We start from the raw sequence: 14609 nt of genomic DNA, 5'->3' as shown, positions 1-14609 counted from the left end.
ACTTATTTTAGTATGATTTAGTACTTTTAAATTATGATCATTGTCATTATTACTTATTAATTTGCAATATTTGTTTTACACGATTTCATTATTATTTTTTTGTTGGACATTTTAGTGTCATTAATCATATCATATTTTGTGTTATTTTCTTAAGAAACACCTTAGATAGTTGTATTTTGGTAGGACTAAAGAAATATTTGAAGTACAAGTAAATTATATGTTTTGTATGAATACTTTACCGGAAAAACCTGAAAAAATTTGAAAAAAACCCCGAGTTTTATTGGTTTGGTTTGGTTTATAAATTCCAAAAAATCCGACACAAATGGTTGGTTTGATATTTGAAAAACCCGAACCAACCCGGCCATGTACACCCCTAGTTGAATTAAGATTTTTGAAGCCCATTAAAAAAAAAAATGGTTGCATGATTTTTCTCAAACTGATAATATTTTTTTGAGTGTACATTTAAATACTATACGTAGTTCTTAAATTTAGTTATTTTTTAATACACAAGTCACAACTAAGATTGGTGCTCATTGGGGTGAAATTCGAATAAGTCCGCCATTGATGAAACTTTGGAGATCCAAAATTAAAATTTGAGTTGGCCATATCAGAATCATTTTCATCTGGACATGAAAATCAAATGAGATACACAAGGGACACATATGAAATATACCAATATACAATGGTGATACATAGATATACATAGGACATACACCACTAGACTAAGATGTGGATTAAGTCGAACCCAATAACCTTGATACAAACATTATATTTGTTTTAAGAATGTTAATTCAGTAATTGAAAATCTAAAATCTAAAATCCTTAATCTTTAAAGTACGACTCTGCCTCTGTCTTTCTTTATGCGTAGTATTCTGCCTGACTTACATATTTGCCTATTTCAATTATCCCTATGTCCGAACTAGGGGTGACGATTGCACGGGTTGGGTCATAATGAGTCAAGATAATAAACGAGTCATAATCTAATCCAACACAATTTGCTTGGGTCAAAACGGACCGCGACTCAACTCAATTCAATTTTTACTAAGTTTAATTGTTTTACTTATTCTTTTAAAATATTTTAGTACTTAATAAAATTATTATTTTTTCTTTATTCTGGCTATATATAACATATTAATTTTTAAAAAAAATATTTTAATAGAATTTCTCATAAGTCAATTTGGGTTACATATCCCCCCAGCCCCCGTCTATGATTGAAAAAAATGATGGCCTTTATACCTAACACCTTTTCTTAGGATGCTATTTATTTGAATATGAATTATCCATCTATTTGCACTCTTTGTGAATACATATTTATGTAAATGTAGATTGCTTAGATGTAAAAACTTATACAAACCTCATTAATCCCCTCTGTACATTTGATTGTTAAATATACTTTCCATGATACATGTCCCTATACAAAATTTTATTACACAAACCTAATACATGAAAACATACAATATACTATAATACATACCAAAACAAGACCAAAAAAGACCATACAATCGTACATTCGCGATTATACAAATTCACGAATGTATCAACTCTGGCACGAGCCTTCGAAAATATGAGATCTCATCCTCCGAGCAGGGAGTTATTCGTTGCTCCGATAACAACCTCTTTTCCAACAATAACAAGTGTTCTTTTCCATCATGATGAACTTGTTTCGAAAACTGGGCAACAGCTGAAGTAATCTCTTCGACGAAATCTACAATCACTCCATCAACACCCATCATGTATTGCAAGTAAACCACTTCCTTCTCGTTGCTGAAAGAGTGTAAAACGTATTTCTTTTAGTACACTTAGCACGATATACGAAAAATTGAACTAATATATACATACACTATACATTGTATATAACAACTTTTTTTCGATTAAAACTTACTTTAGTTGGCCATAAGTCATAAGGGAAAGATTGGATTCTTTGATTTTTGCTATCATTCTTGGATTTCTCAAAATGGCTTTCACCTCTGAGACGATGCCTTGTAGACCGCCTTCTAAGCACAATTTAATCGCCTCGTCTAACGAGTTCCTTCTGATGTCGGGATAAATTTCAGATCCTCCGTTTGTTAGGAAGAAAACCTGGATCATGATCATATAGATGACACTTTTCAAGAAATGCTCAAATAAAGTGTCCATTAGAAAAAACTCTGTCCACTCGTAAGGTGGCGTGCAATTAAAGCTATCGTTTAGGAGATTGTTCGTCGTAGTTATGGAGTTTCAGTAATACATTCATGAATTCCATGATCCTAAACGGTCATAAATAGAGCGGATGCAGCCTTATAGTACCTTGATTTCATCTGAGTTCAGTAATTTCGATGCAAAGTTCATAGGTCTGAACCTATAACTCTTCAAAAATTATATAATACGTTCAATGCTAAAAACCTTAAAGATTGAATCAAAAGAGCTCAACTTTACTCACCCGATAGGCGGTCTGCTCCTTCCTGATCAATTGAGCCACGTCTGGTTGAAAGCTCGAGAACATGATGCGCCTACCTTTGGCATACTTGAACACTACCTGGATCATAGTATGTTACAACAAAAATGTTAGTGTAGAAATCTCACGTCTAGAATTAGAGAAACATGTTTCAATCGTCAGCTTCCTTCTTCCTCAACAGTTAGTACTAACAACTTTTAGCTTCACAAGTAAAAGGAATAGAAACTACTCATGTAATATGATTTCCAGTTTCCGTCACTACAACAAAAACAACCTTTAGCGGCAATAAATAGACACATTAATAAAGAGTGCTAAAGTATTTACAGGCATTAGTTAAGTGTCATTAGATCCAATGTCGCTAAATGCTTTAGGGACATATACAAAAAGTGCTAATTGCCGTTAATTAATTGCCGCTAAAGATCATTTTTGCGTTCACCTGTAAAACTGCTCGAATAACACGAACAAGTTCTTCGTCTTTATAATTTCTCTTGTCATCAAATTTAAACTCAATGTTGAATCCTACAGACTGACTGACATTCTCAAACACATCTTGCAAAGTACATAACCGATCATCCTCTTCGACCTTCCATTCGAAAATTCTCCCATCTTTCATTTTCCTGAATAATGGTTTTTCCACCTATTTACAACAACAACAACAACAAAATATATTAGTATAGCTTCACGAATTCGAAACCATTTACATCACGTATGAAGGGCGAAGAATCCGTTACATTTGTTGAGCCATTCTGAGGTCCATATGAAAGGAACTCCTCCAGAGTGAGGTCTGTAACTCTTTTCTCAATCAACTTCCCCTGAAAATTCATCGCAAAGTCAATATCGAGAGTCAGGACATGATCCTAAATGATCAAATTCGAGCATAGTTATAATGTTTTTTATGGTAACGAACCTCTTGTTGTGTAAAAATGAAGATATCGTGGAAAATTACTGGATGGCCATCGCGTGTTACCTACAAAAAGATTTTGATACAAAGTTTCATCTATGGTATTCTTTGCTTGCCAATTATATTTTGCAAGCAAACCTACCAAGAAGCAGGGCCAGGAAGGAGGGGGGAGAAATTGAAAAGACAAACAAATAATCAGTGCCTTAATTGAATTCAAATATTCATAGATCATAAAATACACAATATGAAAAGAAAGTTTTTAGCTCATAGAATTTAACGCTTAAGCAAGTCATGAAGTATGTACAAACATTGTCTTATAGGTTTTATTAGTTCATATTTCCATACTCTGCTAAACCTAAGAGAAAAAGAAGTGTTAAATACACTTGAATTGTGACGGTATGAGTTAGGGGTGTCAAAAGCTCATAAAGTCATGACTCTTTTAATTAATTTATGTTTGGGCAAATAACCCGCTTATTTTATTGAGTGGGCTTATTTTGACCCGCTTAGTTTAAAAGGGAATTTTCACAAAGTCACAATAATAAACTTAATTATGCTCTATAGCTATAGTTTGCATATTTATGAATTGTAACTATTGTGTAAGATGTTTCGTTTGTATAATTCGTGGGTTTGTATCATAGAGAATAGCAGAAGAAAAGTATAAATCGGGCCTTCTCTTAGCCCAAAATCGTTAACTAAGATGAATCTAAAAAAGAGATGAAGTTAAAAAGGAGAACTTGTTTATGGAAGAAGACTCATTGATTGTCTTTCTTTGGATTGTTATTGGGTTACATACAAATGACTAAGGTCACCTCTATTTATACTTATGTAAGATGGTTCTAGATATTACAACATCTAGACTATTCTATCTTTTACTACAAATATTTAATTCTTTAGAATATCTAGATATTTCTTCAAGGCAACTTCTCTAGAATATCTACATATTTTTTAAAGATAATTATTCTAGATACTACACTAGACTATTTTAGAAACTATACTAGAAAAATCTATGATATTCCAAATATCAACTTTATCATTTTTCACATGTATAATTTGCGGGTATGTTTGTATAATAATGTAATGTAATAAGATTTCTCAAGTGACACTAGCTCAACCTTGATTGATGTTTTATCAAAGCTTCTTCCTCTCTATTCAAACATTTTTATATAAATAAAACACTTCCTTCCTTGGTCAAAAATGAATGATGCTATCATAGTACAAGCGTCAAAGGCTTAAAAGCATATAAAGTTGTGTTGTAATTGTAAATTTGGTCTCAATAATTTACATATTAAAAATGATTTGATGACAATAGTCACAAAATTAGACACCACCTGCTACGTATTCTCTGTGGTTCGTGTCCTTTCTAGAGGTTGACAGTAAAACAAGGCCACCTTTTTAATCGTCCACAAATATATTTACATTTAATTAATTACCATAGTCAAAACATATAGTTTTTAAGCGACGTATAAATAAAAAATGTGACAAATAAAGTGGTTTAGAAGAGCGTCTAAAAAAAATGAATTTGGGAGTTATTGTCTAACCTGAACATCAAATTCGATAAATTGAAGGTTGAATTTAGCAGCTTCATTGAAGGAACGCAAAGTATTCTCTTTTATTGTTTTTTCATTACATGAAGAATATTGCAACATATTTGTCCCACTTCCTCTATGTCCCATTACTACAAACTTATTATTATTATTATTCATCTTCCCAACATCATCCTCATCTTCCCCTGCGAGGTGCGAATATAAATTTAGTCAGACTCAATATAAAAATTATTTGTCATAATTAATCAAAGATATCATGTTTGAATCATTCTAACTATAGAGACATTTAATATCTAATCATGAAATTTCTCGACACAAATTCAAATTTAATCGAACCTTAAATACGAGGGGTGATTACTTACCATGGGAAAGAGGTGTAGAATTATTATTGTAGAGTGAAGGGAATGTGACATTTTCAACATGAATTTCATCAATTTGTGGAACAACTTGAGAAATTGGAATTGCCTTGAGAGCCATTTTTTTTGTTTTGGTTTTGTTTTTGTTTTTGTTCTTGTTGTTTTGGAGATAATGAGGTTATTGTTGTTGTTAAAATGTATGAAATGGACAAAGAGAGGATTGTTGTTTATGGTGAGTATTTAAAGGATTACACAAACCTTTACTTCAAACTTAATTAAAAGTAAAAGTCAAAAACCGTGTCTTGTATTTATACCCACTAAACGTGTACGTGTTGGAGTTTTTCCCTCTTCACTTTTCTTTTTTATTCGCCGCTGACGTGGCGAGATAACTTCACTTTTATTAGAAACTTTAGGCTTAAGTTTTAGATATGGAGAAAATTTTGTTGAAAGCATTATCCTCAAATAAGTCTCGTAATACACAATTTAAATATAATTGGAGCTTTAATACAGAGTCCAAACACTAAATTAAAAAAAAATGTGGCTTGAATTACACGTGTATTGGACAATATGTGAGCTCCTTGAAATTGACTTTGATTTAAAGGGTAATTTTGACATTTAAAGACTTTTTTTACTTTATAATTAAATGTTTGAATTATTTTGTACTAAATGATATATTGTGTGTATTTATTTATTTTTTTGACAAAAAAGCATACTATATATATCTCTGCTCTTTCCGATAGGTGGGGTAGGCTTCAAAGAAATTTACCATATTATGTTATTATTTTTTCAGTTTATTATATATTTAAAAATAACTTAAAAAATATTATAAATCATAAAATAATTTTAAAAAATAATATTGGTTGCCTCTTAATATTTCATTTGTGTTAACATAAAAAAGTAATATATATTGTTAAAAATTATAAATCATAATAATTAACAAATTTAAAATATTTTAAAAAAACATATAAAATTAAATTGACTTTAAATTTTATATGTATTACATAAATTAAAATAAATAAATAACATATATTGAATCAGTGTCGTAAATAACCCTGGAGATAGATCATTGACTTTACTAGAAGAGTCCAGAATTGACACATGATAGATGTACAAATATTTACATGGAATTTTCCTACACTTTCTCGAAACAACTTAAACATATATAGACAAGTATTTGGGAGAGGGTCCATATTTATCCCGATACTTTTTCGATAGTGCATAATTTTGCTATCGTTAAAATTTTAGATCATTTATATCCGTTGTTATTAGCATGTCGTCTCGTATTTGTCTTAATATATACGATATGTAAGAAGCGCGGACATATACAAACCTATAGGCTATACATTTACTTGTATATGTATAAATTTGTATATTTAAATATTGATATACGTAATTAGTGTATCAATTTTGTATATTTCGGTCATATTAATAAATAAGTTTGACCGAGCGGGACATACTCATAATTTGTGCAACTTGGGGAATTTTACACAAATTCCGTAGTGTTAAGAGCTAATTACATCCTATCTCTATCCTTTTTTAATTTTTTTTTATAAAAATCTCTTACATTTGGTGGAATCCGGATACATTCAAAAACCTTCCAACATATCACGTCCTGATTTCGAATACATCGTTTAACGTCCTGATACATCGCGTATAGTGATGTATCCGAGAATAGGACTGAGTAAGAATTTTGTAATATTTTCAAATGATAGGAAATTTTAGAGAATATGATAAAATAAGTTGGGTATTTAGATATGAGAAGACAAAAATAATTTAAAAATAAAGGTCCTACCGGGAGTCGAACCCAGGTCGCTGGATTCAAAGTCCAGAGTGCTAACCACTACACCATAGAACCAGTTTGTTTAAGCAGGTCACTCTTTATATTATATCATTATAAATAGGTTAGTTTTAATATTTTGGTGTAGAGTGGAATATTAATTTCTACTTGTAATTTTAATATCAATGGTGAAGAGATAAATTTATCTTTAGATTCTTAATTGGAGTTTACTTGATCACTCAAATCCTCATTTTGCTTAGTTGGAGACTTGGAGGGGTAGACATTGAAATTTTATGAGACTCTATAAGACGTGTTCAATTCTAATTGGATTCTACAAGATATATTCGATTTCAGTTAGGATTATTCTACCTTAAACCCTAAATTATGCATGTATAAAGGTATTAAATTCTCTTCAAAAGGCATCTTGAATATTTCATAAAATCTTGAAATAATCATAAACAGATCAAAATATGTCGTAATCTTCTTGACAATCAAAATACTTCAAGAAGATCCATAAGTGAGATCAAATCCAAATCTTCCTATAAAATTTAGAGAGAAGAATTAAGGGAGGAACAAAATTATAACTGTACTATTTATCAATAAAATAAAATCAGGTTTCTTCATATTTATTTGTGATTAAAATTTATGTTCTATTACTTTAAAATTCGTTGCAAACAAGGGATTTTGGGATTGAAGTCCCAAATTTCCATGTCTGGTTTTTTTTTTTTTTTTTAAAAAAACAAAAACTTTGAAGGTAAAAGCTCGAATTAAATCATGTAAATAATCCAAAAAAAAGTTTTGTAACCTCATTGATTCGTGATTATTTTCGCTAAAAACGGTACAAACCATGTGACAAAGAAGTGGGGTGTGAAAAAATCAATTTAACCGATAAATTGCACCTAAAAATATATTATCGGGTTATTGTAATATATTTAGTGGGTTATATTTTCGATTTTATGATTTTGATTAATGGTTAAAAAATATTATTGGGTTAACAATTTTGTAATTTTATTTAGTTGGTTATCGGTTCGATCTTCGATTTTATGATTTTGGTTAATGGTTAAACCGATAACCTAATAAAATTATATTAAAATTACTATTTTACTCCTAAGTATATAGAGACACCATCTATCTTCTCGACACAAACTAGTATTACCTTCTCTCTTTTTAATTTTAGATTTTGATTGTGATAAAGATAGCCAGTTAACGTTGTTTCTGCAGTTTATTGCACGAGTCTTGCTACAATTTTTATTTTATGAACCTGTGTATATATGATTATATGAATATTTTTTATCTGTTAAATCGAAAGCCAAATCGTTAAGGACCAAAAACGATCAAGTGAGAATCGATATTAAATCTTATTCATTTGGTTATTGATTTAGCATGTTCACAAATCAAAAACCGTTAAACCCCAATAATATATAAAAGCAGACTGAATCGATCGATGTGCACCCTTACATAGAAGTCCCAAAACTCAAGAACAAAATTTGGTTTCTTGCAAAAATTGATTTTTAAAAATTCAAAGTTTCAACATGATTGCGATCATCGATGACCTAGTCTTCTTCGCAAATCATCTCTTCGTGTTCACGAACACGAGTTAGTCAAAGTCTTCATGACTTTCAAGGTACAACCCTTATGGTCACAAATAGATATGTCAAATGAGCGGGTTGAGTTGAATTTGGGCAGGTTAAATTAGCTAAGTTAATAAATGGGCGGGTTACGTTATTGACCTGTCCAAAAGCTAATTGGGATGTAATGCATTAAGTTTAAATGAGTGGTTTATTGACCTACCCAAAGCTAATTGGGTTGAAATGCATTAAGTTTAAATAGGCCGTTTATTGACCTGCCCAAAGGCTAATTGAGTTGAAATGTGTTGAGTTTAAATGGGCTAAAGGTGAGTCATAAACCCAACCTGCTCAATTATTACTAAATTTTTGTTGGTGTGTTTGATTTTTTACATAATTTTTTAATAGCTAAAAAAATTATTATTTTTCTTTATTATGGCTATATATAACATATTAAATTAAATAAATATTTTGACAAAATTTCTCTTGAGTCAATTCAGACCTCATATCAATCCAATTCTTAATGGGGTGAAATCATGAATCGACCTAATAAATGATCGGGTCAATAATCCGCTCAAACTTAAACGATTCTGACGGATTATACAGATTGAATTTGATTTCGCCACACTTAATCACAAACATTGACTTGTGAACATCTCTAGGGATCACGGTTCATGACCTCGCTATCACGACGCTAGTCAAGTCTCTCATCTCTGCGATCTCAGTCGCATCAACTTAAAACCAATCCAACACACGTCCAAACCCCTCGAGTCTCATCTCAAACCATCCAACAAGTTTTATACCAAAGTTTATAAATACTCAAAACATGAGGTTCAGTTGTTATAACTCCCTTCCTATCCTAATTTCATCATCATTATTCGAATCTGAAACGTCTAATTAAGAATGAAGATATGCTTACCATCCCACTACCATGTGGACTAGTAAGTAGTGGGCAACCATTACTAAGAAAATGCAATCCAATCATTGCTAACACAAAAGATAAAGTCGTGTGAAGCACAATTATCTAACTAAAACTTGTCAACCGGGTCAATTGTCAACTTGTACCAACCAATTGTTCCCATAAACTCGTTCTATCACAAAAATTAAACATCATCATTTCATCATTCTCAATCAATCAATTTTGTTCATTCCTCTCATTTTTTCATCACTTGAACATTATTATTTTTTCAATCTATTGACTTGATCTAGAAATTTGGTTATATCGAAAATGGTGAAGAATCACCTAGATAAAAATGGTAGCTTCACGGGCAGCCCTAAACCACCTCATCCGACCACATCAACTGATCCACATTCGCGAAAAAGCAGCCAGGAAGAATTGGATCACTCCTTGAATCATCACAATGAGGATGTCAAGAAGTTATCGGATGATATTGATCGATTCATCGATGAACTTTCAACATGTCATGATAAATCAAATCCCCCTGAAGTCCCTGAAATCATTGAGACATTCTCAAAAATCATCGAGTCGAAAATCAGCAAGCATAATACTTGTGAAAATTCGTCCACAAGATTATGCAAGATGACAGAGGAGGACAACTTTTTCGTTGAAGCAGTGTCACGTTTATCCAAATTGACTAATTCCTTGAGTGAATTTCCTTCAGGTTCAACGACCACTAGGTCGTTGAACAGAACGAGCATGGTCCTACAACGGGCCATGACGTTAATGGAAGAGGATTTGAGAGCCTTGTTAGAAGATTCTTCTTCAAGTCATGTTAAAGTTTATAAAAACTCTTCCTTCAATTCAAACAGGCTATTAGTAGATGGGGAACAATGTAGTTTAACTCTTTCGGACTCGAGTGGAGAGGAGGAACATCCGTCATTTCCTCCTGACACGGTGACAAGAATGAACCGAATAGCCTCTACCATGATCATGGCAGGCTATGAAACAGAATGTTGTCAAGTGTACTCGATTACGAGAAGAAATGCATGTGTAGAACAAATGAAGAAGCTCGAATTCGAGAAGATCAACATGGAGGATGTTCAAAGAATGCAATGGGATTCTTTAGAAGGAGAGATCACACGGTGGATCAGAGCTGTTAAAAGTTGCTCAACAACTCTGTTCCCCGGTGAAAAGAGACTCGGGGACTCTGTTTTCTCCGAGTCTCCAATGAATTCTCAAAGCCTATTTAGCAACCTAGCTCGCGCAATTGTCATTCAGCTTCTCGACTTTGCTGAGGCTGTAACTATGACCAAACGCTCCGCAGAGAAACTCTTCAAATACCTAGACATGTATGAAGCTTTGCGTGATCTCATTCCATCCATAAAAAACTCGTCCTCAAATGAATGTGAGAACGAATTGAATTCAGAGATTCAAGCTACAATAGACAGGTTAGGTGAATCAGCTGTAAGTATATTTAGTGATCTCGAAAATTCCATAAAGAACGACGTTGCAAGGACACCCGTCCCTGGTGGGGCAGTGCACCCCCTAACGCGTTACGTTATGAATTATTTAAAATATGCTTGTGAATACAAAATCACCCTAGAGCACATCTTCCATCAACACGTAAAATTCGAAGAATCAAATGCCAATGCCAATTCCAATTCCCCTACCAAATTGATGCCAACATTGGAGGTAGAAGCAGAGAACAATAGCCCACATTGTGACTCCGAGACAACGCCATTTTCAATACAGCTCGTGACGATAATGGACCTTCTTGACACGAATCTTGAAGCAAAATCAAACCTTTACAGAGACCCTGCTTTACGCGATATTTTTCTAATGAACAATGGTAGGTACATTTTACAAAAAGTGAAAGGTTCCGCGGAGATACATCAAGTGATGGGCGATACGTGGTGTAGGAGACGATCAACGATCGTTAGACATTACCACAAGAACTATCAAAGGGAGACATTTGGTAAAGTACTTCAAATCCTAACACATGATGGAATGCAAGTACACGGGAAAGTGGCGAAAACAACAGTTAAAGAGAGGTTCAAGAATTTCAATGTGATTTTCGATGAAATACATAGGAGTCAGAGTACTTGGGTTGTGAGTGATGAGCAACTTCAATCAGAGCTTCGAGTTTCGATATCTTCATTGGTGATTCCTGCTTATAGATCATTTTTTGGGAGATTTAGACAGTATTTGGACAATGCAAAGCAAGCAGAGAAGTATATAAAGTATCAGCCAGAGGATATTGAAATATTGATCGACGATTTTTTCGATGGTAATTCTACATCAATGGCTAGGAGGAAGACATAGTTGTTATAATCATAATGCAGAAAGAGTGATAAATAGTAAGCAGAGTTGAGAATTTTGTATGACATATTATTAATTATTGTATTTCATTTTCCCCTTTTATATGAACTTTAAATTTGAAGTTTTGAATTTGAATTTTTTGTCTGTTTATGATATTTGATAAATTGTTTTCATATCTCGAACTCACTTAAAAGGTAGAATTTCAATTCCAAGTTTGTAATTTTCAAAAAAGGACTTGGGTGCGGAGATTTTGTCTCCTTACCTGTTTGAAATGTAGATAACAATAATAATATATCCAGTGAAATCTCACAAGTGAGGTCTGAGGAGGGTAGGATGTACACAGACCTTATCACTACCTCGTGGAGATAGACAGATTGGTATTCCTTCTTCCTTAAAATGTGTCCAAGTTAATAGCCAATATATATATATATAAACTACCTATGGAGTGATACCAATGGATATGGTAAAATGTCTCCAATAGCATGGGAGACTATGCAAATCAAGTTCGTTGGAGACCTAAACATCATTCAATTTGAACAATGGAATAAATTAGCAAGTTGCTTCGAGCCATTACAAAGAAGAAGGACAAACTTTAGGTTTTAAGGTCCATACTCATTATTTAAAGGGTGGAAATATTAGAACAATTACATATTGTAGGTCAAGTTATTGTGAATGTGGACAGAATAAAGGAAATAGCTTTACAATTACATATTGTAATGTCAAAGTTTTTGTAGTGACCTTGCAAATGTATATAAAATGTATATGTATTGTATAATGAATGTGTATACTATGTATATACATTTTATATACACTATAAATGTTGCTGATAATTTAATGGTGCTTGTTGGAGGAGTATGAAGGTCTTAGCTCAACTGTTTTAGTTTGAATTGTGTCTTTTTGTGTGAAGAAGTGAATCTTCTCCACCTCCTTCTCCCGATCCTTTGGTTTTAATGATTTTTGTATAGGAGATTTATATAGATTCAACAACAAAAACAACAAAAAAATCCAGTGTAATTCCATAAAGTGAGGTTTGGATAGAATGTATGCAGACCCTATCACTACCTTAGAGGTATAGAGGTTATTTCCGATAAAGATGTATATACATTGTATAATATATAACATTGATATTCAAAAGAATATACATTAGTTACATCAAATATACACTTTGGGCCTTTATAACCAATGTATACTTTGTGTATGTTTGTGTATAATCAATATATATTGTATATACACTGAGTATTCACTAAATATATATTGTTATACAATATTTGTGACAGTGTATAAGTGAGCAAATGGTAAAGACTAGGAAGGATCCTAGATCTATCAAAAAATAATTTGTATGTGTGTTTGTTTAGGTGGGTTAGAATTGAGTTGTTGTTGTAATTTTTTTTTAGAACTTTTAATACTTCTTAAAGAGAAAATGACCAAAATGGATATTAATGTATGGGTAATGTTTTATATCCTTAATATATTTCACTTCATTGAAATGGTCCTTAATGTATAACAAAGATGTTCGTTTTGGTCCTTAATATATTTCACTTGATTGAAATGGTCCTTAATGTACAACAAAAAATGTTCATTTTGGTCCTTTATCTTAATCCTAATAATATAAAAAGAACGGAAAAGGGTCAAAATTGCCCCTGAACTATGAGAAATAGACCTCTTATACCCTCAGTTACATTTTAGGATAAAAAATACCTTTGCCGTTATCCTAAGAGACCACAATTACCCTTAAGACTTAACAGAAGTGATTTGGCAAGCCACATGGCACTAATTCCGCCACATAGGCTTGCCAACTAGGATACCCACTAAAATTTTTGACCCAATTAATAATTCAACCCTAACCCATTTTTTATTAGACCCACCCACTAAATTTAGGAGGGAAACGTCATATTTTTCACCTCATTCCATTTTCATTATTCAATTCACCACAAACCTGAAGAAACAATTTCCATCTCCCATCACTTGTATAATCTTTAAGCCCAATGCATCAAGCTGAGCTCGAAATTCAGAAATATCAGCCTGCTTTCCGTGCTTTTTTGCATGTCGCATACAGTAACATACACAAAACAACACATAGACTCAATATTGATAACAAACAAATACACTCAAATTTGTGAAGTAAAATCTACTCCTATTAAGCTAAGTTAGAACGAAAAATCATATACACCAAGTAATCAACAATGAATTTTTGCAATCCCAAACAAATTGAAAACAATTATACGAATTTGAGTTAATCCAAAATACATACATAAGAAATTACTGCAGAAGGTTCTGAAATCTGACATCCCTCTATACCACAAAGACTGGGTTGCTGCCTGTCTTGTGAAGCTCAGCTATCTCTCTAGTCCAAATTTTGATGTATAACAGACAACCATGAGATTCCGCTTTAGCCTTGAAACCAATCCCGATGATCTTGAGGAAGCAAAAGAATTTAGCAAAAGCAAAAACACCTGCTCTTTCTTAGTTAGAATCGTGGTGTATCAAGTTATCGGAGTAGTGTCTACTCTACTATATTTAAGCTCGTCTAAGTCCAATATTAGATGAACAAAATAAACAGTAGTACTGCATCAATTGAGTAATAGTATATTCAAGGCCAAAAGACCAGTGTTATCAAAAGCAAAAAGTGCAAGAAAAGTAATTCCATCAAGCCTGACATTAGCCTTCTCCATTGTCTCAAAACCCACAAGTGTTTGCCCGTATGCGTAAAGCTAATATCATACTACTCCAAACAACCACATTACTAAGAAACATAAGATGAGCTTTCTCAAGACACTCACAACACTCGCAAGCCTTGATTAATCCACCCCTG

The 14609-nt window shown here is 32.5% G+C and overlaps 3 protein-coding genes and 1 non-coding gene across 4 annotated transcripts; 1 reads left to right on the top strand and 3 right to left on the bottom strand.

Annotated features, from left to right (window-relative positions):
• Positions 1–1304: 1304 nt before the first annotated feature.
• On the bottom strand, positions 1305–3645 carry LOC102579608 (glycerophosphodiester phosphodiesterase GDPD3-like). The gene is made up of 7 exons (XM_006363724.2): positions 3640–3645; positions 3342–3401; positions 3166–3246; positions 2871–3071; positions 2420–2515; positions 1883–2079; positions 1305–1764 (listed from the first exon to the last, which is right to left on the bottom strand). Exons 1-7 carry the CDS (start codon positions 3643–3645, stop codon positions 1527–1529), a joined length of 879 nt encoding a protein of 292 aa, XP_006363786.2. The 3' UTR covers positions 1305–1526.
• A 292-nt stretch (positions 3646–3937) lies between these two features.
• Positions 3938–5482, bottom strand: LOC102605276 (glycerophosphodiester phosphodiesterase GDPD1, chloroplastic-like). The gene is made up of 2 exons (XM_015303618.1): positions 5242–5482; positions 3938–5064 (listed from the first exon to the last, which is right to left on the bottom strand). Exons 1-2 carry the CDS (start codon positions 5354–5356, stop codon positions 4862–4864), a joined length of 318 nt encoding a protein of 105 aa, XP_015159104.1. The 5' UTR covers positions 5357–5482; the 3' UTR covers positions 3938–4861.
• A 1536-nt stretch (positions 5483–7018) lies between these two features.
• Positions 7019–7090, bottom strand: TRNAQ-UUG (transfer RNA glutamine (anticodon UUG)). Its single transcript has one exon. It is a non-coding gene; the product is annotated as a tRNA-Gln (tRNA).
• A 2715-nt stretch (positions 7091–9805) lies between these two features.
• On the top strand, positions 9806–11800 carry LOC102579281 (exocyst complex component EXO70B1-like). The gene is made up of 2 exons (XM_015303609.1): positions 9806–11101; positions 11171–11800. The coding sequence occupies exons 1-2, from the start codon at positions 9806–9808 to the stop codon at positions 11798–11800; spliced, it is 1926 nt and encodes a 641-aa protein (XP_015159095.1).
• Positions 11801–14609: the final 2809 nt, after the last annotated feature.

This window comes from Solanum tuberosum, unplaced genomic scaffold, assembly GCF_000226075.1.
Source record: "Solanum tuberosum cultivar DM 1-3 516 R44 unplaced genomic scaffold, SolTub_3.0 scf00457, whole genome shotgun sequence".
Lineage (NCBI taxonomy): Eukaryota > Viridiplantae > Streptophyta > Magnoliopsida > Solanales > Solanaceae > Solanum > Solanum tuberosum.
The sequence above is the reverse complement of the archived record's forward strand: the minus strand, read 5'-3'. Positions and strand labels throughout refer to the sequence as shown.

Bases quoted from the DNA above. Each gene is read 5' to 3' on its own strand.
- LOC102579281 (XM_015303609.1), top strand. From the start codon at position 9,806: ATGGTGAAGAATCACCTAGATAAAAATGGTAGCTTCACGGGCAGCCCT. The intron at 11,102-11,170 runs GTAAAATTCGAA...CCAACATTGGAG, and splicing joins AGCACATCTTCCATCAACAC to GTAGAAGCAGAGAACAATAG.
- LOC102605276 (XM_015303618.1), bottom strand. From the start codon at position 5,356: ATGGCTCTCAAGGCAATTCCAATTTCTCAAGTTGTTCCACAAATTGAT. The intron at 5,065-5,241 runs GTAAGTAATCAC...CGCACCTCGCAG, and splicing joins TTCTACACCTCTTTCCCATG to GGGAAGATGAGGATGATGTT.
- LOC102579608 (XM_006363724.2), bottom strand. The intron at 3,072-3,165 runs GTAACGGATTCT...TGTTGTAAATAG, and splicing joins CTCAGAATGGCTCAACAAAT to GTGGAAAAACCATTATTCAG. The intron at 2,080-2,419 runs GTGAGTAAAGTT...ATCATGATCCAG, and splicing joins AGGAGCAGACCGCCTATCGG to GTTTTCTTCCTAACAAACGG.